At 40.3% G+C, this 25,943-nt stretch overlaps 1 protein-coding gene across 10 annotated transcripts in view; it reads left to right on the top strand.

The window, feature by feature from the left end:
• Window positions 1–25,943, top strand: part of SPIDR (scaffold protein involved in DNA repair) — a 602,461-nt gene that overhangs the window by 559,811 nt on the left and 16,707 nt on the right. For 9 of the 10 annotated variants that reach the window (XM_078072412.1, XM_078072415.1, XM_078072413.1 and 6 more), the window contains 5 exons: window positions 2,172–2,259; window positions 3,431–3,574; window positions 3,667–3,726; window positions 17,592–17,802; window positions 18,494–18,646. In XM_078072412.1, the coding sequence (XP_077928538.1) occupies window positions 2,172–2,259; window positions 3,431–3,574; window positions 3,667–3,726; window positions 17,592–17,802; window positions 18,494–18,646 (656 nt within the window). The remainder of the gene's footprint in view (window positions 1–2,171; window positions 2,260–3,430; window positions 3,575–3,666; window positions 3,727–17,591; window positions 17,803–18,493; window positions 18,647–25,943) is intronic. The other variant, XM_078072411.1, reaches the window with a different exon arrangement.

The following is a 25,943-nucleotide window of genomic DNA, read 5'->3' as shown; positions in this document are numbered from 1 at the left end:
CCTGGGATCGAGTCCCACGTCCGGGCTCCCTGCTCAGCGGGAAGCCTGCTTCTCCCTCTCCCACTCCCCCTGCTTGTGTTCCCTCTCTTGCTGTGTCTCTCTGTCAGATAAATAAATAAAATCTTTAAAAACAAAAGGTGCTAGGTCTGATTTCTGCAATGAAGTATGTAGGCATTTGTGATAGTGGGTGTCAGTTATTCATTCACCAAACCAAGTCTTTTTGATCACTTTATATGAACTGGGCACTACTCTGCAGCAGTGGAAATGTAACTGGGACAAATCCATGCCCATCCCCTGGGGAGCTCACATCAAACAGTGGGAGGATGGCGGAGGAACATGAGTCAGGAGGCATGCTCAGTGAAAAGAAAGGAGCCAAGCCGGGAACAGGAAGTCCTGGGCCCATGGCAGACAGGGAGAAAGCGGACAGTCCGTGTCCTGTTCTCCCTCTCCCTTCCCCTCACCCAGAGGCACAGTGGGCCCACCCAGTTCCTTAGTCTTGGTGAAGGGCAGTGAGAAGTCAAATGAGCGCACCTCCGAACCTTCCCTGACAGCCTTTCCTGACCTTAGTTGGCCTTGGGTCACCTAACCCTGTCCATCACTCACACAAATAGCTGCAGCAGTGTACTTCTCAGAAATAATCGAGAGGGGGACGCCTGGGTGGCTCAGTCGGTTAAGCGTCTGCCTTCAGCTCAGGTCATGATCCAGGGTCCTGGGATGAGTCCCACATCACGCTCCCTGCTCAGCGGGGAGTCTGCTTCTCCCTCTGCCTGCCACTCCCCCTGCTTGTGCTCTCTCTGTGTGTCTCTCTCTGTCAAATAAATAAATAAAAGATTTTAAACACAAAAATAAAAAAAAACTGAGAGGAAGAGAGTGAATTTTCACTAGGCAGTCCTTTTTTAGCATGTGATTCCCTGCCTTTGCTTATTTTTTGTGCTTGATTTTGACCCAGAACCTGAAAATTCACAGGAATGATACTGAGCTGGGTATTTGTCACAGGCCACACTCTCCGTGGGCTTTTTCTATTGTAATTGGTGTAAGAAACCAAAAGGAGGTGGGGAAGTGCTTGAGTCTTGTTCTAGTACATGATTTTCAGGTTCTGAGTTGTTCGGGTTTGTTAACTGCTAGATCGTAAGCACCTAAAACAGTACTTGCTATTAAACACTGAAAGAAATAATAATATGTCACATTAATTATTAAGGACACAAGCTTTTTAAAAAGTAAACAACATATTATATATTAATATTGTTGAAACTTAGAGCAAAATCTAAGAAGCCTTTGTGAGATATGCATGTATGTGTGCATGTATGCACACACACTCATACCTATAGCAACTAAAACAGGATTTTCTCATTGTGGTAAAATGTACATAACACAAAATTTTCCACCTTAACCATTTTTAGTGGCATTGAGTGCATTCACACTATTGTACATCCATCACTCTCATCCATCTCTAGAATGTTTCCATCTTCCCAAACTAAAACTCCAAACCATTAAACATTAACTGCCCATTTCCCATTGCCTCAGCCCCTAGCAACCACCATTCTACTTTCTGTCCCTATGAATTTGACTGCCCTAGGAACTTCATGAGTGGAATCAAAATATTTGTCCTTTTGTGTCTGGCTTTATTCTTTATTTTAGATAATTTGATAAATAGATAATTTTCTTCTTACGTGAGTAACACATACCTGTTTTGGAAAAAGGAAACACATAAAAGCCCAATAAAGAAAGTGAATATCACTTCTAAGCTCTACTCAGATACGCACTAAAATCATTTTTTATATCTTTCAGTCTCCTTTTCCTTTGGCTTATTACATGTGGATACATGCATAGATATATACATAAAGACATTTGTTGCCTGCTTTTCACTTAGCAAGGTATCAAACATTTTTCCATATCTTTAAATATTTTCTATGTAACCATTTCAGTGGCTGTGTAATACTTCATTGGGAGATGGATCATAATTTAATGAACAATATCCTTCCTGTTCTTGTGCAGTTTCAAAGGCCTGTTGGTCTGTGTGACACTGTCTTCCCCATCTGAATCACCACGCATCCTGAATGGTGTCTCCTTGGCATTAGGGATGGTGTCTGTTAGGCAAAACTGCATATGACCAGATCATAAAGAGGCACTTAAGTGATGAATACTATGGACAACATCCTTTCTTTTTCCAGGACAGCAGGGCTTTTCGGTTTGATCGATACCATGTGGCCTCCAGTGATGCCTCTGAAAGCACCTGGCCATGGCCGAGCCTGTGAAGAGGTAAGCCACCATCGGAAGAGCTTCCCCTGGTCACTACCTGCTGTGCCGGCTGCTGAGCCAGGCCCCACCCATAGTCCTCATCTCTGAAGAGGGGAGGTCCAGGGACTGAGAGCCAGGAGGACAGAGATTCAGTCTTGCTCACCTCACTCCAAAGGCCAAACTCTGGCTGCTTTCTCTGCTTATGCAATTCCATTCTTCTTGCAGTTAATTTACGGCGATGTTTTTAAGCCACAGCCATTGCATGCCATTGCAACAATTAGGGTCTTAGCCTCGTCCTAATTAAGACACAGGATGTTTTCCCCACCACCTCCCAATCACTATTAGAACCAACACTCAGTTACCAATTAGAGCACAAACTCACATAACCTAATAAATAAATTCCATGGATATTCTTTCAACCACCAGGTGAGCCAGGGATTTCCATTTTCCTGCTGCATCAAATTGTTTATGGTAGTTGCTCACATGTAGCAAAACTGATCAAAATGTGTCCCTTCTTCTTCATCCTCAGTTTTATCCAGCAGACTGACTAGCAGCTACTTTGGGCCATAGCTCCCAAAGCTAAAAACGGGGGGCTGTCTTGTTTGTGTGGTAGCTGACTTCCTAGCAGACTGCTAAAACTATGACTCTGTACAGTATTAGACCAGGAAAATAGTTGTCAAAAATGCCCAATTCTAACTCTGAGAAACAAACTGAGGGTTTTGGGGGGGCGGGGGGATGGGTTAGCCTGGTGATGGGTATTAAGGAGGGCACATATTGAATGGAGTACTGGGTGTTATATGCAAACAATGAATCATGGAACACTACATCAAAAACTAATGATGTAATGTATGGTGACTAACATAACATAATAAAATAAAATTTAAAAAATAAAATAAAAATGCCCAATTCTAGATTATTTAAGAGGGAAAAGTTTCTAAATGGTTTTTTCAAGAATACTCTGAAGAATGAATTTTTTAAATGAAGTCTTGAATCTGTGGTAAATTCAAAAAGTATCAAAGTTCTTATGCTTGGTCCTAGAGATAAACAACATAATCTATTTCTTATACAACTTTCCAGAGAAATAGAATGCAACTGTGAATAAATACCTATATATTAAAGAGTAGATTTTAATAGTGTATTTGAATCTTTTACTAGCATATTTACGTTCTACCTTTGCCTTCGTTTTAAACAGGTAAAAATTCATGTGCCTCCTCCTAGCTTCTGTTACATCCTCATTGCTCATCCAAATGTGGGGCAAATTGAAATAATTGAAGAAGACCCCATTTCTAAGCTTTACCAGCCTCCAGTTCCCCGCTTCTTAAGAGAAATTCTCCAGGTAACATCTGTGTTCCTAACAGGGTCTTTAATTATTTTTACTGTATATGTGTGCTCTGTGGGGTGTTCTAATCATTTTCAATGCCTTTCCAGACCAATGATCTTAGTACCCGTTGCAGTTTCTATGCCAGAGTGATTTATCAAAGACCACAGGTAATCAATCCCTCTTCCTTTCTCTTTCTGATAAGGTGTTACAAAGTTTATTAAAGGATAACCTCTCATAGAAATTAATGGGGTGCTAAATAGAAAAGCATTTTAAAAATCCATTTATGCATGATCCATGCTGAGGCAATTAATCCATTCCTTGTGCAGGTGCAGCCTGCCAGCCACTGTGGTAAGTACTGTGTATGAAACAACCTAGGCATAGCTCACCTGAAAGTTTCTCAGCCCGGCACTGTGAGTTCCTTTCTGGCACACAGATTGTAGAAAGGAAAGAAAGGAGAGGGAGGAAGGAATCTCAGGATTGAGCTTAGCGCCTGTCAGAACTGTCCAACAACTCTGAGCCATCAATAGGGGAAGGAAGCCCTGCGGCCCCTGGGAGGCCTCAGCAGAGCTGGGGAGCTGCAGCCTAGAGGAGCTGCTAGTTTGCTGCCTTCCCACTCAACAGATCAGCAAGAAGCAGACAAGAGAAAGGGATGTTTTTGGCAAGCTGAACATATGGTATAAGTTCTGCAAGAAAGAAACCTCTGGTTGACCTTAACTCAGAGAGGAACGTCCATGTAAATCTGTCACCTGAGGTGTACAAAACAACCCATTGTTCAATCCTTGTTTTCCTTTTCTCTGTTCACCTTTTAGTGAATTGGTACATCTCCTGAGGAATAAGAGAGTGATTGACATTAGTCAGTCACAGTGCTTCCTGTGAGCCATCCCAGAATGTGGCTCAACAGGCACAGGGACAGGCCCATAGTGAAGAGGAGGTCCAGGCACCTCAGGTGTCTCTTACCTTCCAACCCTGAAGCAAACTGAAGGCTGACTGCGAACTCCCTCCCACCCCCACCGTCTGCAGAACGCTCAGGATGTTAAGACATGCTTGGCCTCTGGCACACTCCTGTTATTCTAGCACACCTTCCAGGTTGTAGGGCGTGACATCAGGCCGTGGTTCACTGTGCAGCCGCCATTTACGCTGCAGATGGAATACTGTCCTCAGGGGCAGTATACCACATGTTCCTGCCCACAGAGCCTTGCCTGCTCAAAGCCCCAGCTGACAGCAGAGGTGGAAAGTAAAAAACAGGTGTCAGATACACCACTACTAGTCTTGACAATGGCCCCAGTGAAGGGCAGCACCAGGACAGAGCAAGACAAACTGCAGATCATCTGTCTCACTGGATGAAGGAACCCTGCCTTGTGGCTGGTTGAAAACACTGATACCCTCCTGTCCGAAGTTTTCTGCCAAGAAATATGCTTCCACTAACATAGGTGCAGCCTGCCAGCAAGTATGGGTTTCAGTGGGTGTATGTACCAAAGAATTGGTGGTATTTAGGAAGTGTAGGGGCTTGGAACCCAATGGAACAGATTCCTCAGTGCACTAAAATTTTCTATCTCCTGTATTCTGTTTTTGTGGGACAGAGAATCACCAGAAACCAGCTTCCTCAGGGAGAAATTGAAATAAGCTAAGTCCCAGGGCCACTGTGTGGTCAAGTCAATCACCTATACACTCTACAGTGACAGTTGACTTTAAGAATGGCACAATGAGTCACTGCAAGAACCTGAGTTACCAAAGAAGATTCCGTTGTATTTCCATTATACAAATGGCTAATCATGCAAGTGAAAGACATATTTTTTGTATTTAACTTTTTTTATTTTTTTAAGTTATATTTTATTTTATTATGTTATGTTAGTCACCATACAGTACATCATTAGTTTTTGATGTAGTTTTAAAGATATTTTAAGTAATCTCTACACCCAGCCTGGGGCTCCAACTTACAACCCCGAGATCAAGAGTTACATGCTCTACTAACTGGGCCAGCCAGGCACCCCCTTAACTTTTATTTTGAATAAAATTATTCTAACTTTTTAGATTCATAGTAATTATAGATTCACAATAGACTTCAAAGAAATACATAGTGTACACCCTCTCCCATACTAACACCCCATGCCCACAATAGCCACCATACAACACCCAAACCAAGAAACTGACATCAGCACTGATCTGGTGTCATCATTATAATTATGTTATTTTGTGATTGTTACACAAATGAAACCATGCAATATATATCAGTGTTGTTTCCTAGGCCAGCTGCACAAAGTACCAAAAACTAGATTGCTTAAAACAACAGAAATTTATCATTTCACACTTGTGGGGGCTAGAAGTCTGAAATCAAGGTGTCAGCAGGGCCATGCTCTCTATGACAGCTCTGGGGAAAATCCTCCCTTGCCTCTTCCAGCTTCTAGTGTTTGCCAGCAATCCTTGGCCTTCCTTGGCTTTATATACACATCACCCCAGGCACATGGCCATCTTCACCCTATGTGTCTTCATGTGGTCTTACCTCTGTGGATCAGTGTCCAAATTTCCTTTTTTATGAGGACACCAGTCAGATTGGATAAGGGCCTGCTGTCATGGTTTCATCTTGACTTGGTTAAATTTGTAAAGACCTTATTTCCAAATTAGGTCACATTCTGAGGTACTAGAGTTAGGACTTCAGTTGATCTTTTTGGAGGGACACAATTTGACCTGTAACAGCTCCTTTGGGAGCTATTTGGTTGTTGTTGTTGTTGTTGTTGTCTCTAGAGATTCATCCAGAGAACTAATGATGTTGAAAATCCTTTCATATATTTATTTGCCATCTGTATAACTTCTTTGGTGAAAGGTCTATACATGTCTTTTGCCCATTTTCTGTTTGGATTATTTCTTTGTTTACTGCTGAATTTGGAAGTTCTTTATATATTCTATATACAAAGCCTTTGTCAGATATATGATTTGCAAATATTTCTCAGGGTCTGTAATTTGTCTTTTCATCCTTTCAACAGGGGTTTTGCAGAGCAGAGTTTTTCATTTTTATGCAGTCAAATTTATTAACTTTCCCTCTTATAGATCATGCTTTTGTCATAAAGGCAAGTCAAGCCTTTTTGCCTAGTTTTAGGTACCCAAGTTTATCTTTTATGTTCTTTTCTGGAAGATTTGTAATTTTACATTTGAGTCCATGCTGCATTTTGAGTTGATTTTTTTAATAAAGTATGTAGTTTAGGTCAAGGTTCCCCTTTTTTGCCTGTGGATGTCCAGTTGTTCCAGCATTATTTGTTGATAGGCTGTCCTTCTTCTGTTGAATTGCTTTTGCAACTTTGTCAAAATTAATTGGGCATTTTTGTGTGGAACAGATTCTATTTTTAATAAAATTTTAACAATTAGATTGGTAGCACTGCTTTGAATTAATTGGTTATTTGTATCTTTTTACAGAGGATACCCCAATGGTAAAGATAATTTGATAGTTAATTTAAAAGGAAATTAGACCATTTTGGCTCATCGAGAGATTGAAAAAGAGATAGTAAGGGGCGCCTGGGTGGCTCAGTCGTTAAGCGTCTGCCTTCGGCTCAGGTCATGATCCCAGGGTCCTGGGATCGAGCCCCACATTGGGCTTCCTGCTCAGCGGGAAGGCTGCTTCTCCCTCTCCCACTCCCCCTTGTGTTCCCTCTCTCACTGTCTCTCTCTCTCTGTCAAATAAATAAATAAAATCTTTAAAAAAAAGAAAAAAAAGAGATAGTAAGCCAAATCCAGGGTATTTACAAAGAGTATCTAAAATCTTTGAAGATTGTCAGAAAAACTCCCAACTGCAGATAATCTTGTAGAAATCTTTGCCCTTCCTGAGATATCTACCATTTTTTAAAATGTGATTTTGCTAGTTGTTCCCCCCAAATCATTTATAACTCCACAGTCCAATACAGTATCATGCACTGCACTTAGTTGTCATGTCTCTTTCTTCTTCAAATTGAATATTTCTGCATCTTCGCTTATCTTTTATGACCTTGGCAGTTTTTAAGAACAGAGATCAGTAATTAATAGAATATCTCTCCATGTAGATTGGCCAGATGTTATCTCATGAATAGATTCAAGTTACGCATCTTTGTCGGGAATACCACATAAAAATACTGTCTTCATATCAGGAGGCACTCAGTTGATTTGTCCCAGTGCTGTGGTATTTTATCAATTGATTAAGAAGGTGTTTTCTAAGATGCTCAACATCACTCATCGTTAGGGAAATACAAATCAAAACTATAATGAGATACCACCTTACACCTGTCAGAATGGCTAAAATTAACAATACAGGAAACAACAGGTGTTGGCAAGGATGCAGAAAAAGGGGAACCCTCTTACACTGTTGATGGGAATGCAAACTGGTCCAGCCACAATGGAAAACAGTATGGAGGTTCCTCAAAAAGTTAAAAATAGAACTATGCTATGATCCAGCAATTACACTACTAGGTATTTATCCAAAGGATACAAAAATACAGATTTGAAGGGGCACATGCACCCCGATGTTTATAGCAGCTATCAACAATAGCCAAATTATGGAAAGAGCCCATGTGTCCATCGACTGATGAATGGCTAAAGATGTGGTCTGTATATACAAATGAATATTACTCAGCCATCAAAAAATATGGTATCTTGCCATTGCAACAATGTGGATGGAGGGAGCTGGAGGGTATTATGCTAAGTGAAATAAGTTCATCAGAGACAGACAAATACCATATGATTTAACTCATATGTGAAATTTAAGAAACCAAACAAGCAAAGGGGGAAAAAAAGAGAGCGGCAAACTAGAAAAGAGACTTTTTTTTTTAATTATTAAAGCACGGGGACAGGACCCATGGCAGAAAGAGCTGCCTAGAAAACAGACTCTTAACTATAAGAAAGAACTGAGAGTTGCGGAGAGGAGGTGGGTGGGGGGATGGGCTAAATGGGTGATGGGTATTAAGGAGGGCACTTACAGTGAACACTGGGTATTGTATGTAAATGATGAATCACTAAATTGTACACCTGAAACTAATATTACACTATATGTTAACTAACTAGAATTTAAATAAGAACTTGAAAGGGAAAAAAAAGGTGGTGTTTTCCTGGCTTCACCACTCTAAAGTTAAGTAATAAGTATCTCATACTTACAAATTAATAACTATGTAACAAATATTTTATAGGAAGACGCATTGAGACTATCTTGCCTGAATTATTACTCTGATAGTGGTCAAGTGGTAGTTTTCTAAGTCCAACATACCTTTTACGTTTAGTAGTTGGCATTCCCCTATACTTACGTGCTTATTTCCCTATTTATGTATTCACTGTTTATATCAGTATGGACCAGTGGACTCAGTTTTGTTCAATGGATTATAATCTCACTTTTGTTTATTTGGATGTTCAAATTTACCGGATTCAAGCTGCTTCATGAGCCCTTTGGATGTGTCCCTATCATTCTTTAAGTATTTCCTTACTTTCTGACAGAGTAAGATGTTTCAGACTCATCTGTGCTTTATTCTGGAAACAGCCATCTCTTGAAGGAGCCATGGTTGATTTTAATGGAGAATGATATTTAGAAGCAAAGGTCTGGGTACTAGATGGGCTCACTGCTATTGGGAGGTTATTGTCTCTAGGCCCTCCCAACAGATAGAGCAAAGAAGTATATGTGTGTAAACTCATGCACATATGCACATAAATCCATACCTATTTCTTTCCATCTATTCATCTATATCTGAAATCATGATTTTATACCAATATCTCCAGTTGTACATCATTACCACAGAATTGACTCTAGGTTTCTCTATTTCCGTATTTATAACTCCCTTATCCAACAGTGAGAAAACATGGCTTTCATTTTCCTCAGTATTACTCTAATTTCCTATCTGTAATCAACCTCCCAACCATGTGAGCTACCCCCTTCACCCCAACCCACAGTTCCTCACATGCAAGTCACTTTCTCTGCCCAGTCCTGTCAGCCAGCCAAATGGAATCCTCAGCCTGATTATGCCATCCACACCAGTAGCACCAACGGAACCTCAGACCAGCCAGGTTCTCATGGTCCAGCCCTGCTGACTACAAGGGTCTTCCCAGGCAAATCATTGGCCCGATTTGGATATACTGAATCCTAAACCCTGACCAAGGGGAAAGGGCAAAAACCATTATAATGAACTTAAAATGGCATTATAACTTTTGTAGATACAAGAAAATTATAATAAAAAATAAAGAATAAAAGAGAAAGATCATTACTGGAGTTAAGATGGCAGAGTTGTAGGGGGACACTGAGCTTCCTCATCCTTGGAACACAGCATCCAACTATTTTGAACAACCAGGAATATGATTTGAGGATTAACAAAAGTCAGAGGGAAAGAACATGGCAGATGTGAAGCTTATAGTTTTTTGTCTGTTTGCATTTTTGTTGCTTTTCCTTTTCCAGGATCATCCGTTTTTTTTCTTCTTTTCTTTTCTTTTCTTTTTTCTTTCCTAGGCTTATCTTGACAAACAAATCAAAGCACACCTAGTTAAAGGTACAAACACTCTCCACTTCAAGCAAAGGAAGAACACTGTAGTGGACGGGCCAGTGGGAAAGAACAGCCAAAACACAGCAGCAGAGAGTACACAGCATACACCAGAAACACTTTCTAAAGTTGTTGTTGTTATTGTTACGTTGTTTTTGCTGGTTTTTTCTTTCTTTTTTTTTTTTTTCTTCCTTTCGTTTCTGGACAAAGTGACAAGGCAGAGAAATTCACCCCCCAAAAGAAAGAACAGGAGTTAGTACTCACTGCCACAGATCTAATCAATATGGATATAAGTAAGATGTATGAACTAGAATTTAAAACAACATTATAAAGATACTAGTTGGGCTTGAAAAAAGCATAGAAGACACTAGAGAATCCCTTACTGTTGACATAAAACAACTAAAATCTAGTCAGGCTGAAATTAAAAATGCTATTACAGAGATTCAGTCCCAAGTGATGGCCATAAAAATGAGGATTAATGAATCAGAAGAGAGAATCAGTGATATAGATGATAAAATGATGGAAAATAAGGACACTGAAAAGAAAAAGGAAAGAAAACTATTAGATCATGAAGGGAGACTTAGACAAATCAGTGATTCCATAAAGCAAAATAGTATCTGTATTATATGGGTCCCAGAAGATGAGGAATGGGAGAAAGGGGTAGAAGTTTTATTGAACAAATTATAGCTCAAAACTTCCCTAATCTGGGGAAGGAAACAGGCATTCGAGTGCAGGAGGCACACAGAACCCCCCTCCAAATCAACAAAAATAGGAACATCTTGACATATTACAGTGAAGCTTCCAAATTTCAGAGATAAGGAGAAAATCCTGAAACCAGCTCAGGACAAGGGGTCCTTAACCTACAAGGGTAGACACATAAGGCTAACAGCAGACCTATCCACAGAGACCTGACAGACCAGAAAGGACTGACATGACATATTCAACATGCTAAATGAGAAAAATATGCAGCCAAGAATACTTTATCCAGCAAGGCTGTCATTCAGAATAGAAGGAGAGATAAAGAGTTTCCAGGACAAAAAAATACTAAAGGAATTTGTGAACACTAAACTAGCCCTGCAAGAAATATTAAAGGGGATCCTTTCAGCGAAGAGAGAGCCCAAAAGTAACAAACACCAGAAAGGAACAGAGACATCTACAGAAACAGTGACAACAGATAATACAATGGCACTAACTTCATATCTTTCAAGAATTACTCTGAATGTAAATGGACTAAATGCTCCAATCAAAACACATAGGGTATCAGAATGGATAAAAAAAAACAAGACCCATCAGTTTTCTGCTTAAAAGAAATTCATTTTAGACCCAAAGACACCTCCAGATTGAAAGGGAGGGGATGGAGAACGATTTATCATGCTTAATGGACATCAAAAGAAAGCTGGGGTAGCCATCCTTATATCAGACAAACTAGATTTTAAACCAAAGCCTGTAATAAGAGATGAGAAAGGACACTATATCATAATAAAAGGGTCGATCCAACAAGATCTAACAATTGTAAATATTTATGCCCCTACCTTGGGAGCAGTCAAGTATATAAACCAATTAATAACAATTAAATTAAATTAAATTAAATTAAAGAAACTCATTGATAGGGGCACCTGGATGGTTTAGTGGGTTAAGCATCTGCCTTCAGCTCAGGTCATGACCTCCAGGTCCTGGGATCGAGCCCTGCATCGGGCTTCCTGCTCAGCAGGGAGTCAGCTTCTTTCTCTCTCTCTCTCCCTCTGCCCCTCCCCACCACTTGTTCTCTCTCTCTCTCTCATAAATAAATGAATAAAATCTTAAAAAAAAAAAAAAAGAGGGGCGCCTGGGTGGCTCAGTCATTAAGCATCTGCCTTCGGCTCAGGTCATGATCCCAGGGTTCTGGGATTAAGCCCCGCATCAGGCTCCCTGCTCAGTGGGAAGCCTGCTTCTCCCTCTCTCACTCCCCCTGCTTGTGTTCCCTCTCTCACTGTGTCTCTATCTGTCAAATAAATAAAAATCTTTAAAAAAAAAAAAAAAAAAGAAAGAAACTCATTGATAATACTACAATAATAGTAGGGGACTTAACACCCCACTCAGACCAATGGACACATCATCTAAGCAGAAGATCAAAAACAAAACAAGGGATTTGAATGACACACTGGGCCAGATGGAGTTCACAGATATACTCAGAGAATTTCATCCTAAAGCAGCAGAATCTTCTCGAGTGCTCATGGAACATTCTCCAGAATTGATCACATACTGGGTCACAAATCAGGTTTCAACTGGTACAAAAAGATTGAGATCATACCATGCATATTTTCAGACCACAATGTTATAAAACTTGAAGTCAACCACAAGAAAAACTTTGGAAGGACCACAAATATATGGAGGCTAAAGAACATTCTACTAAAGAATGAATGGGTTGGGCGCCTGGGTGGCTCAGTTGGTTAAGTGACTGCCTTCGGCTCAGGTCATGATCCTGGAGTCCCTGGATCGAGTCCCACATCGGGCTCCCTGCTCAGCAGGGAGTCTGCTTCTCCCTCTGACCCTCCCCCCTCTCGTGTGCTCTCTCTCTCTCTCATTCTCTCTGTCTCAAATAAATAAATAAAATCTTTAAAAAAAAAAAAAAAAAAGAATGAATGGGTCAACCAGGAAATTAAAGGAGAATTTAAAAAATACATGGAAACAAACGAAAATAAAAACACAACAGTTCAGAAACTTTGGGATGCAACAAAGATGGTCCTAAGAGGGAAGTATATACCAATACAAGCCTTTCTCGAGAAACAAGAAAAGTCTCAAATACACAAATACACAACCTAACCTTACACCTAAAGGAGCTGGAAAAAGAACAGCAATCTTTAAAGATTAAAGCAGAAATCAATGGTACAGAAATCAAATAAACAGTAGAACAAATCAACGAAACTAGGAGCTAGTTCCTTGAAAGAATGAAAGAGGAGAGATCACAACCAATACCAAAGAAATACAAATAATTATAAGAGAATATTATGAGCAATTATATGCCAACAAATTAGGCAATCTGGAAGAAATGGAAGCATTCCTAGAAACATACAAACTACCCCAACTGAAACAGGAAGAAATAGAAAACCTGAACAGACCCATAACAAGCAAAGAAATTGAATCAATAATCAAAAATCACCCAACAGGGGCGCCTGGGTGGCTCAGTTGGTTAAGTGACTGTCTTCGGCTCAGGTCATGATCCTGGAGTCCCTGGATCGAGTCCCACATCGGGCTCCCTGCTCAGCAGGGAGTCTGCTTCTCCCTCTGACCCTTCCCCCTCTCGTGTGCTTTCTCTCCCTCATTCTCTCTTTCAAAATAAATAAATAAAATCTTTAAAAAAAAACAAAAAACAAAAATCACCCAACAAAGAAGAGTCCAGGGCCAGATGGCTTCCCAGGGGAATTCTACCAAACATTTAAAGAAGAATTAACACCTCTGAAACTGTTTCAAAAAATAGAAATGGAAGGAAAACTTCCAAACTCATTCTATGAGGCCAGCATTACCTTGATTCCCAAAACCAAAGACCCCACTAAAAGGAGAATTACAGACCAATATCCCTGATGAACATGGATGCAAAAATTCTCACCAAGATACTAGCTAATAGGATCCAACAGTACATTAAAAGGATTATTCACCATGACCAAGTGGGATTTATTGCTGAGCTGTAGGGGTGGTTCAACATCTGCAAATCAATCAATGTGGTACACCACATTAATAAAAGAAAAGCCAAGAACCATGTGATCGTCTCAATTGATGCAAAAAGCATTGGACAAAATACAGCATCCCTTCTTGATTAAAACTCCCCACAATGTAGGGATAGAGGGAACATACCTCAGTATCATAGAAGCCATATACAAAAAACCCACAGTGAATATCATCCTCAATGGGGAAAAACAGAGCTTTTCCCTTAAGGTCAGGAACACGACAGGGATGTTCACTCTTAGCACATTTGTTCTACATAGTACTGGAAGTCCTAGCCTCAGAGATCAGACAGCAAAAAGATGTAAAAGGCATCCAAATCAGCAAAGAAATCAAACTTCCACTCTTCGCAGATGACATGATACTCTCTATAGAAAACCCAAAAGACCCCACCAAAAAAATTGTGAGAACTGATACAGGAATTCAGCAAAGTCCCAGGATATAAAATCAATGCACAGAAGTCAATTGCATTTCTATACACTAACAATGAAGCAGAAGAAAGACAAATCAAGGAATTGGTCACATTTATAGTTGCACCAAAACCCAGAAGATACCTAGGAATAAACCTTAAAGAGGTAAAGAATCTGTACTCTGAAAACTTATAGAACACTTATAAATGAAATTGAGGAAGATAGAAAGAAATAGAAAAACATTCCATGCTAATGGATTGGAAGAACAAATATTGTTAAAATGTCTATGCTACTCAAAGCAATCTACACATTCAATAACAATCTATCAAAATTCCATCAGCATTTTTCACAGAGCTGGAACAAACAATGCTATAATTTGTGTGGAAACAGAAAAGACCACAAGTAGCCCAAGGAATGCTGAAAGAAAAAACCAGAGCTGGGGGCATCACAATTCTGGACTTCAAGCTATATTACAAAGCTATAATCATCAAGACAGTATGGTGCTGGCACAAAAACAGACACAGAGATCAGTGGAACAGAGTAAAGAACCCAGAAACGGACCTCAACTCTATGGTAAACTAATCTTCAACAAAGCAGGAAAGAACATCCAATGGAAAAAAAAAAAACAGTCTCTTCAACAAATGGTGTTGGGAAAATTGGACAGCCACATGCAGAAGAATGAAACTCGGCCACTTTCTTACACATACACAATAATAAAGTCAAAATGGATGAAAGACCTAAATGTGAGATAGGAATCCATCAAAATCCTAGAGGAGAACACAGGCAGCAACCTCTTGACCTCAGCCACAGCAACTCTTGCTAGACATGTCTCCAAAGGCAAGGGAAACAAAAGCAAAAATGAACTGTTGGGACTTCATCAGGATAAACAGCTTTTGCACAGCAAAGGAAATAGTTGACAACACTAAAAGGCAACCTATGGGATGGGAGAAGATATTTGCAAATGTATTATCAGATAAAGGGTTAGTATCCAAAATCTATAAAGAACTCATCAAACTCAACACCCATAAAACAAATAATCCAGCCAAGAAATGGGCAAAAGACATGAACAGATATTTCTCCATACAAATGGCCAACAGACAAATGAAAAAATGCTCAACATCACTCGGCATCAGGGAAGGACAAATCAAAACCTCAATGAGATACCACCTCACACCGGTCAGAATGGATAAAATTAACAACTCAGGAAACAACAGATGTTGCCGAGGATGTGGAGAAAGATACACTGTTGGGAATGCAAAATGGCCCAGCCACTCTGGAGTTTCCTCCAAAAGTTAAAAATAGAGCTACCCTATGACCCAGCAATTGCAGTTATCCAAAGGATAAAAACATAGTGATCAGAAAGAGCACCTGCATACCAGTGTTTATAGCAGCAATGTTCACAATAGCCAAACTGTAGAAAGAGCAGTGTCCATTGACAGAGGGATGGGATGGATAAAGAAGATGTGAGGTATAATATACCATGGAATATTACACAGTCATCAAAAAGAATGAAATCTTGCCATTTGCAATGATGTGGCTGGAACTATAGGGTATTATGCTAAGGGAAATAGAGAAAAACAAATATATGATTTCACTCATATGTGGAATTTAAAAAACAAAACAGATGAACATAGAGGAAGGAAAGGGAAGGAAAAGGAGGGGGAAGGAAAAATAAAATAAGATGAAAACAGAGAGGGAGTCAAACCGTAAGAAACTCTTTTTTTTTTTCTTTTTAAAGATTTTATTTATTTATTTGACAGAGAGATAGCAAGAGCAGGAACACAAGCAGGGGGAGTGGGAGAGGGAGAAGCAGGCTTCCCGCCGAGCAGGGAGCCCGATGCAGGACTCGATCCCAGGACCGTGGGATCATGACCTGAGCCAAAGGCAGACGCTTAACAATTGAGCCACCCAGGCGCCCCTGTAAGAAACTCTTAACTGTAGGAAACAAACTGAATGTTGTTGAGGGGAGGTGGGTGGGTGGATAGGGTAACTGGGTGATGGACATTAAGGAGGGCACTTGATTTAATGAGCACTGGGTCTTATATGCAACTGATGAAAAACTAAATTCTACCCCTGAACGTAGTAATACAGTATGTTAACAAAATTGTATTTAAATAAAAAAAGAAAAAAAACATTAAAAAAAAACAAAAACGAAAAGTAAATTTGCTGTAGATACAACAAATATTTTATACCTGCTTTATATCAGAGCCCTATATAAAATCTGAGGGCAAGTAACAAGTATTCCCGTCTCAGTCAGGTTAGGCTGCTATGGCAAAATTCCATATACTGCGTGGCTTAAACTGCAACAGTTTGTTTCTCACAGGTCTGGAATATTGAAGTCTGAGATCAAAGTGCCACCAGGTCAGGTTCTTAGTGAGCACTCTCTTGGTTTACAATAGGAAATCTCCTTGTATCCTCACGATGTGAAGGGCAGAGTGAGGAAACAAACTCTTGTCTTAGAAGGACAGGAATCCCATCATGAGGGCTCTACATAGGACCTAATTAGCTCCCAAAGGCCCCACCTACCATTATCACATTGGAGGTTAGGACTTCAGCATATGAATTGGGGACTTAGGGGTGGATATAAACATTCAGTTCATAACAATCACTGATCCTTAGGAAACTTAAATCTAACAAGAAAGAAGCATGTGTATGGGCTAAATATAAAACAATGTGGTAATTAACATTCTGAGATCTGGAGGAAAAGAACAATGAAAATCTCCCTGAGTAGTTCAAGGACAAGTACAGTAGTGCCAGGGAAGGGCAGACTGTATCCCAGTAAAGGAGCCCTTTAAACAGGTACAGGGTTTGCACTCTCAAGGCACAGCCATGTCAGTGGGGGCTAGTGACCAAGACCGGCAGGGTCTATTGTATATTTGAAAATATTTGTTGGAATGAAAACTAAAATTGTTAGTAATAATCATCTAACATAATTGCTTTTTTAAAATTCTGGATAATGGAACACTACATCAAAAACTAATGATGTACTGTATGGTGACTAACATAATAAAGTACACACTGGATTTTGAAGATTTAGTACAAAAAGACAAGAAGATAAAATATCTCTATTGTTTCGGGCACCTGGGTGGCTCAGTTGGTTAAGGGACTGCCTTCGGCTCAGGTCATGATCCTGGAGTCCCTGGATCGAGTCCTGCATCGGGGCCCCTGCTCCGCGGGGAGTCTGCTTCTCCCTCTGACCCTCCCCCCTCTCATGTGCTCTCTCTCTCTCTCTCACTCTCTCTCAAATAAATAAATAAAATCTTAAAAAAAAAAAAAAACATTGTTTAAAAAAAATATCTCTATTGTTTCTATTTATTATATGCCGAAAGTATATTCTGGATATTTAGATTAAATACATTAAAATTAATTTTTAAAAATTTTTTAAAAATTTGGATAGTAAGAATAGCTATTAAAGTTAATAGACTTGACTGTGTCTTTGAATTGTAGGTAAACAGTTTGCTTCCTCTGCAGCAAAGGGAGATTTGGCTGATGGTGACTGATGTCACCCTGCAGATGCAGGATGAGAATAACTCTGGCCTCCCCAAAACCATGCCAGTCTGTGTGGCCCCCTCATGTGTGTTGAGCCAGGACGTCCTGGAAGCGCTCACCGAGGCTGTCTCTCACAGCTTTCTCTTCAGGGACACTCTCCAAGCCCAGGGTATGCTTTCTTCTTCCTAGCTTTGACCCAGTGGTGACTGACAGATGCCATAAAATGGCATTGTGGCTTTGCCTTACTCTGGAACTGCTGGCCCCTTCATGAAGCCACCTGGGACATGGCACATGGAGTGGAAGAGACCCATGGTACCAGCCCTCAGCTTTCACTAGCCCCTGTCATGGCCACCTGCACAGAACCAGAACCCCTGCAGGGCTGACTCTCCCTGTGAAAGATGCCATTGGTTACTCAAGGATTGTCTCTTGGTGGCACACATTACAGGTACAGAAGCCACTTGAAGCCATTGCCTGGAACATCACTTTTTAAAACAAACAAAAAGCTAGAACATTATAAATATAAACTTAGATCAGTTAGCTCTTTTTTGCCGGGAATCAAACTAGAATCCTGCCCAAACTGTATATTTTTATTTTATTTTGTTGAGGTATAATTTGCATACCACAAAATTCACCTTTCTAAAATGAATTTGAATCTAGTTTTGTGTGCTTTCCCCGCTTAGTACACTAGTGGCTTTAGCACTTCCTTTCCGTACAGTGCATGTGTCATTGGATACAATGGACGGGCCTCAAAACTGTGCCCTCTGCCCACAGGGGGGTTGGCAAAGGACACTGTCTTTACTGGCAGGAGAACTCACTTTTTTCTTCAGTGCTTCAATGATCTGAAGTGTCTCTGTTGGCAGGTCGGATTGTTTGTGTTGAACGAAGTGTCCTCTTGCTTCAAAAGCCCCTTTTGGGTGTGGACTCCGGTGCTTGCTCCTGTGAACTGACTGGCCCTGTGAAGCTCAATGAACTGGATTCTGTCACTCAGGTCAACTCCGTTTGCAGCGTTCAAGGTGGGTGGTCAATCCTGGTGGAAATGGTATTTATATTTTTTTAAATATCATACTTCATATTCATTTCATTTATTCAACAAGTTTTTTATGTCTGACATGTTCCAAACTTTGGATACCTAAGAAACAAAATCAGAAGAGGTTCTTGCCTTTTAGACTTCTAGTGCATACAGAAGACCTCAATGAGCTGTGCACACAATCAAGTATAGAACGGCAATGTTCCAAGTGCTCCAGGTGCTGATTGCTGGGACCTCACCTTGTCAGGGAGCTCACTGTAGTCTCCTTAAGGACAGCAGCCTTGTGCTGAGATCTGAAGGATAGGAAGTAGCCAATTAGGTGAATGAGTAGGGGCAGGAAGGATATCTGACAGAAAAAGAATAGGACATATAAAGGCTGCTGACAGGGTAGAGTGGGGGAGCACCAGAGTCTGGAAGGGGACAGGAAAGGCATCTGGATGGATGGAGTGACCAGAGATTAGGCTGAAGGGCCCAACCACTGCCCAAGTTGGTGGCCCTAGCAGGAGTGTACTCTGTCATCAACAGAGAGACGGGTACTCCAGGTTTTGTCTCTGCAGAGCAGAGTGGAAGGGCCAGGGCCTTGGGTGGTAGCAAGTGGGAGGGCAAGCACCAGTCCCAAGATGTGAGACAAGTGATGAAGCAAAGTAAATCTGGAAGTGGGTTTAGTTGGGGGAAACAGACAGGTTGGGTAGTGAATTCAGTACAGAGGGAGCAAGGCATAGATGGAGGGTGAGAATGTATGTGATGACCTCTGAGATTCTGGCTTAGGCAACAAGGCAATGGTAGAACTGTTCAATGGAGTAGGACATGGTGGAAGAGGCCAGCTTTGAGAGAACAATCTTAGCTCTGTCTTGGAGAGTTTAGGTGTTTTTGATACATCTGAGATGTTTCAGTAGCTGATTTCAGGATCTTAGGGTTCATATATTTTTTAACCAACTTTTTTGAGATACAACTTACATCGCTACAATTCACTCATTTAAAATGTTTTAGTATATTCAGAGTTATGCAACTATCACCACAATCTAATTTAAAACATTGTCGGGACACGTGGCTGGCTCAGTCGGTAGAGCATGCAACTCTTGATCTCAGGTTGTGAGTTTGAGCACCACATTGGGTGTAGAGATTATTTAAAAAAAAGGAAAAGAAAAGAAATCTTTAAAAAGAAACATTGTCATCATCCCAAAAATATACCTCATGCCCATTGTCAGTCATTCCCCATTATGCTCTCCCACCCCAGCCCTTACCCTGACCTTAGGAAAGCACTGATCTACTTTCTGTCTTTATAGATTTGCTTTTTCTGGATATTTTACATACATGGAATCACACATTATATAGTCTTTCAAAATTGGCTTCTTTCACTTGGCATAATGTTTTCAAAGTTATCCATGATGTACCAGGTATCAGCACTTCATTTCTTTTTTTTTTTTTTTTTAAGATTTTATTTATTTATTCGACAGATAGGGAGAGCAGGAACACAAGCAGGGGGAGTGGGAGAGGGAGAAGCAGACTTCCGCCGAGCAGGGAGCCCGATGTGGGGCTTGATCCCAGGACCCTGGGATCATGACCTGAGCCGAAGGCAGACGCTTAACAACTGAGCCATCCAGGCGCCCCAGCACTTCATTTCTTTTTATGGCTGGAATATTTCATTGTATGGTTGCACCACATCTTGTTTTATCCATTCATCACTTGATGGACATTGGGTTGTTTCCACTTTTTGGCTATTGTAAACGGTGCTGCTATGGATATTTATGGACAAGTTTTTGTTTGAACAACGTGTTTTCAAATTTTGGGTATGTATCTAGGAGTGGAATTGCTGGGTCATATGGGAAACCCTGTGCTTAGCCTTTTTGAAGAAATGTGTAAGTGTTTTCCAAAGTGGCCATACTGTTGGTGTATCCTTAATATTAAAAGATATTAAGTTAATTTCCAAAAAGCATACAAAAATTCACATTTGCAAAAGTAATTTCTAAGAAGGCCTATTTCCTCCAGCCTTGCCCACTACTAGATTTCTGAATCTTTTTATAATTTTTATGAATAGCAAAACTCTGATCCCACTGTTGTTGCTTTAATTTACATTCCCCTGCCTGCTTGTGAGGTTGAGCACTCATTCATTTTGTTGAGGCCATTTGGATTTTCTTTTCTGTGCATCTTCTTTTAGTGTTAGTACCAAAACATAACTAAGATTGTGATTGTAAATGAGAAATGAGAGCAGTATAGCCTAGTGGTCCTGAAGAAAGCAGACTCTTAACAAGCCACCTGTCATCTGGGTCTTCCATTTTCTCATCTATAACACATGGCTAATAGAATACACCTTAAAGCATTGTTGAGGATTAAATAAGATAATGCACATGAGGCTTTGGGGGCTTGGAGCACTCACAGACTAGTGGAGAAGGATGACAACTCAGTGCTTCTACTTCTACAGACCAGGAGGGCTGGCTGAGGGCAAGAGCCAGTGAGGCAGTAGGTAGGTGGCCTTGGGACTGTTAGGATTTGTCAGACAGAGTGGTGAAGGTCTTCCAGACAGATGAAGGCCATATGGAAAACCCATAGAGGTGCCAGGGGCAGTTGTAAAAGCTTTATGTGCTGGAGGAGGCAGGGCCTTCTTGGGATGGAGTTGGCTCTGTCTTGTTCTGCTATTCCCAGAATGCTAAGGAGGTTGTATGATCAATTTGTTTTCTTAAATGAAGCAATTCTGTCAGCACCATAGATAGACTATGGTACAAAGCTGGATTCGTTGCTGACAGGCTGTTTGGAACCGTGCAGGGAAGGAAGGACTGAGAGTCTGCAGAGGCTAAGTGGACTGTGGGGGTTTCCAAGAATTGGCTCTGCTGGGCCCCTGGGCACAGGCTGTGAGGACAACACACAGTGCAGACACACGCCCTGCAGCAGATGCTCTGTGACCCTGTCCTTGTCACTCTGCCCACAACCTGCTACCACTTGCACATCTCCACCACCTCCAGAGGCCTCCCTTCCACCTTCATTGTCTTGTCATTGGCTGCCATCTGTTCTCGTCCCACCCCTCACCTCTCTAAGAGCCCAGGATTGGTCAGGGGCTCAGAAGAGAGAGAAGGGTGTGGGAACAGTCTCCCAGCAGTATTCTCTGCCCCACATTTGAGAGGGACCTCCACCCATCCACACTGCTTAAGCTGCATGGGACCCTGGAGCACCTGGATGGCTCAGTTGGTTGAGCATCTGACTTTTGATTTTGGCTTAGGTTGTGATCTCATGGGTCATGGGATCGAGCCCTGCTTCAGGTTCAGTGCTCAGCATGGAGTCTGCTTAAGATTCTCTCCTTCTGCCCTGCCTCTCTCTCTCTCTCAAATAAATAAATCTTAAAAAAAAAAAAAGTTATATGGGACCCTGTTATTATAAGACCATAAGAATCACCACCACCCATAGCACCGTATTATGAGAAAATATGTACCTGAAGAGTTTGGCTTCTAAAGGAGGGTTTGAAACCTGACCCATTATCCATAGCCAGTGAATGCCACAGAGATGCAAAAAGAGGAAAACGTGTAGATTCTTGTAGGGAAAGAGAAGACCTAATTTTTCTAGTTTCTGAAGAACTTCATATTTTTTAAAAAATAATAATTTATAGGTGGGATTTATAAAATATAAAATTATAACCATTTTAAAAATTGTCCATACTACCCAAAGCAATCTACAGATTTAATGTTATCTCTGTCTAAATACCACAACATTTTCCACAGAGCTAGAACAAACTCTCCAAAATTTTGTGTGGAACCACAAAAGACCCCAAAGAGCCAAATCAGTCTTGATAAAGAAGAACAAAGCTGGAGGTATCACAATCCCAGCTGTAGGTATCTACAAAGCTGTAGTCATTAAAACATACTACTAGCACAAAATACTAGCACAAAAGTAGACACATGGATCAAGGGAACAGAATAGAGAGCCCAGAAACAAACTCATGCTTATGTGGTCAGTTAACCTATGACAAAGGAGGCAAGCATACACAGTGGAGAAAGACTCTCTCTTTAACAAATGGTGCTGGGAAAACTTTCTTATACACAAAAATAAATTCAAGTGGATTAAAGACCTAAATGTGAGACCTGGAACCATAAAACTCCTAGAAGAAAACATAGGCAATAATTTCTTTGACATTGGCTATAGTAACATTTTTCTAGGTATGTCTTTTCAGGCAAGGGAAACAAAAGGAAAAATAAACTATTGGGACTACACCAAAATAAAAAGCTTTTGCATAGCAAAGGAAACCATTACCAAAATAAAAAGGCAACTTATTGAATGGGAGAAGATATTTGCAAATGATATATCCAATAAAGGGTTAATATCCAAAATATATAAAAAAACTTATATAACTCAATACCAAAAAAACATAATCCAATTAAAAAATGGTCAGAGGACCTGAATAGACATTTTGCCAAAGAAGACATCCAGATGGCCAAAAGACACATAAAAGATGCTCAACATCACAAATCATCAGGGAAGTGCAAATCAAAACCACAATGAGGTATCACCTTATACTTGTCAGAATGGCTAAAATCAAAAGTACAAGAAATAAGTGTCAGTGAGGATGTGGAGAAAAAGGAACCCTCGTGCACTGTTGGTGGGAATGCAAATTAGTGCAGCCACTGTGGAGAACAGTACGGAGATTCCTCAAAAATTAAAAATAAGGGGTGACCAGGTGGCTCAGTCAGTTAAGTGTCCAACTCCTGATTTTGCTCAGTTCATGATCTCAGGGCCATGAGATTGAACCCCATGTCGGGCTCTGTGCTTAGTGAGGAGTCTGCTTGAGATTCTTCCCTCTCCCTCTGCCCCTCCCCCACTCGTGCACATGCTCTCGCTCTCTCTCTCTAAAAATAAATAAATAAATCTTTTTAAAAAATTAAAAATAGAATTACCATATGATCCAGTAATTACACTATTGGGTATTTATCCAAAGAAAACAAAAACACTAATTTAAAAAGATATATGCACCCCTATGTTTATTGCAGTATTATTTATAATAGCCAAGATATGGAAGGAACCCAAGTGTCCACTGATAGATGAATGAATAAAGAAGATGTGGTGTATATATATGGAGTAGAATATTACTCAGACATAAAAAATAATGAAATCTTGCCATTTGCAGCAACATGGAAGGACCTAGAGGGTATAATGTTAAGCAAAATAAGTCAGAGAAAGCATATGAGATAGCATATGATTTCACTCATACATAGGATTTAAAAAACAAAACAAATGAACAAAGAAAAAAAGAGACCAAAAAAACAGACTCTTAAATGGAGAGAATAAACTGGTGGTTGCCAGAGGAGAGGTGGGTAGGGTATAAGTGAAATAGATAAAGAGGATCAAGAGTACACTTATCTTGATGAGCATTTGGTAACATATAGAATTGTTTTTGTTTTGTTTTGTTTTTAAAAGATTTTTATTTATTTGAAAGAGAGTGAGAGAGCACAAGCACAGGGAGGGGCAGAGGGAGAGGGAAAAGCAGACTCCTCACTGAGCAGGGAACCCAATGCAGGGCTCAATCCCAGGACCCTGAAATCATGACCTGAGCCAAAGGCAGACACTTAACGACCGAGTCTGCTTGAGACTCATATGTGTACAAAACTAAAGGCACTAGTGCCCCAACATATAGAATTGTTGAATCGGGGCACCTGGGTGGCTCAGTCAGTTAAGCGTCTGCCTTTGGTTCAGGTCAGGATCCCAGCGTCCTGGGATCGAGCCCCGCATCAGGCTCCCTGCTCAGCAGGGAGCCTGCTTATCCCTCTCCCTCTGCCTGCCTGTCTGCCTACTTGTGATCTCTTTCTCTCTCTCACTGTCTCTCTGTTAAATGCATAAATAAAATCTTTTTAAAAAAATTGTTGAATCATTATATTGTACAGCTGAAAGTAATTTAACACATAATTATACTTAAGTAAAAAAAAAAATTTTAAGTGAGCAATTCAGTGGCATTTAGTACATTGACAATGTTGTACCACTATCTCCTATTTTATATTTTGTCTTTTGCCAACTCAGTGGCTTTGAAAATGAAGTTGCATTCTATTTTTTTTTAAAGATTTTATTTATTTATTTGACAGAGAGACACAGTGAGAGAGGGAACACAAGCAGGGGGAGTGGGAGAAGGAGAAGCAGGCTTCCCGCTGAGCAGGGAGCCCGATGCGGGGCTCGATCCCAGAACCCTGGGACCATGACCCGATCCTAAGGCAGACGCTTAATGACTGAGCCACCCAGGTGTCCCGCATTCTATTTTTTAATAACAGCTTAATTGAGATGTAATTCGCATACCATGAAAATCACCCTTATAAAACAACTCCGTGTTTTTTAGTGTATTCATGCAGTTGTGCAAGTATCCCCACTATTTCCAGAATATTTTTATCACCCCAAAAAGAAACCTCATGTCCATTAGCAGTCACTGCCCACTCTGTCCAGCCTGTGGCAACCACTAATCTACTTTCTGTCTCAGTGGATTTGCTTCTTCTGGACAATTCATTTGATAGAATCATATGTGTTATTTTTGTTTCTGGCTGCTTTCATATAGCAGAACATTTTCAAGATTCAACCAGGTTGTAATATTTATCAGCACTTTGTTCCTTTTTAGTTTTATTTATTTATTTATTTATTTATTTTAAAGATTTTATTCATTTGAGACACAGAGATACAGAGGGAGAGAAAGCATCAGCAGGGAGAGAGGCAGAGGGAGAGGGAGAAGCAGGCTCCCCGCTGAGCCAGGAGCCCGATGTGGGGCTCGATCCCAGGACTCTGGGATCATGACCTAAGCCGAAGGCAGACGCTTAACCATCTGAGCCACCCAGGCGCCCCTGTTCCTTTTTATAACATAATAGTCCATTACATGGATATACCAAGTTTTGTTTATCCATTCATCAGTTGATGTCTGTTTTTGATATTATGAATAATCTGGGTAGTGTTAGTCCTCCAACTTTGTTCTTCAATATTGTCTTGACTATTCTAGGCGTTCTTTTCTCTTTCCATATAAACTTTAAAATTAGTTTGTTTATATCCATAAAATAACTTGCTGGGATTTTGATTGGGATTGTGTTGAATCTGTAGATGAATTTAGGAAAAATTTATATCTTAACCCTATTGAGTCTTTCTATCCCTGAACATGGATATCTCTATTTAGATTTGACTTCTTTCAGCAGAGTTTTTAAGAAGTTTTCTTCATATAGATCTTGTGCATACTTTGTTACATTTGCACCTAAGTATTTTACTTATTTTAGTGTTGATGTAAATGATGGTGTGTTGGGTTTTTTTTTTTTTAATTATTATTTATTTTAGAGAGA

Source organism: Halichoerus grypus, chromosome 5 (genome assembly GCF_964656455.1).
Source record: "Halichoerus grypus chromosome 5, mHalGry1.hap1.1, whole genome shotgun sequence".
NCBI lineage: Eukaryota > Metazoa > Chordata > Mammalia > Carnivora > Phocidae > Halichoerus > Halichoerus grypus.
Note: the sequence above shows the minus strand (reverse complement) of the source record. Positions and strands in the feature narration are given on the sequence as shown.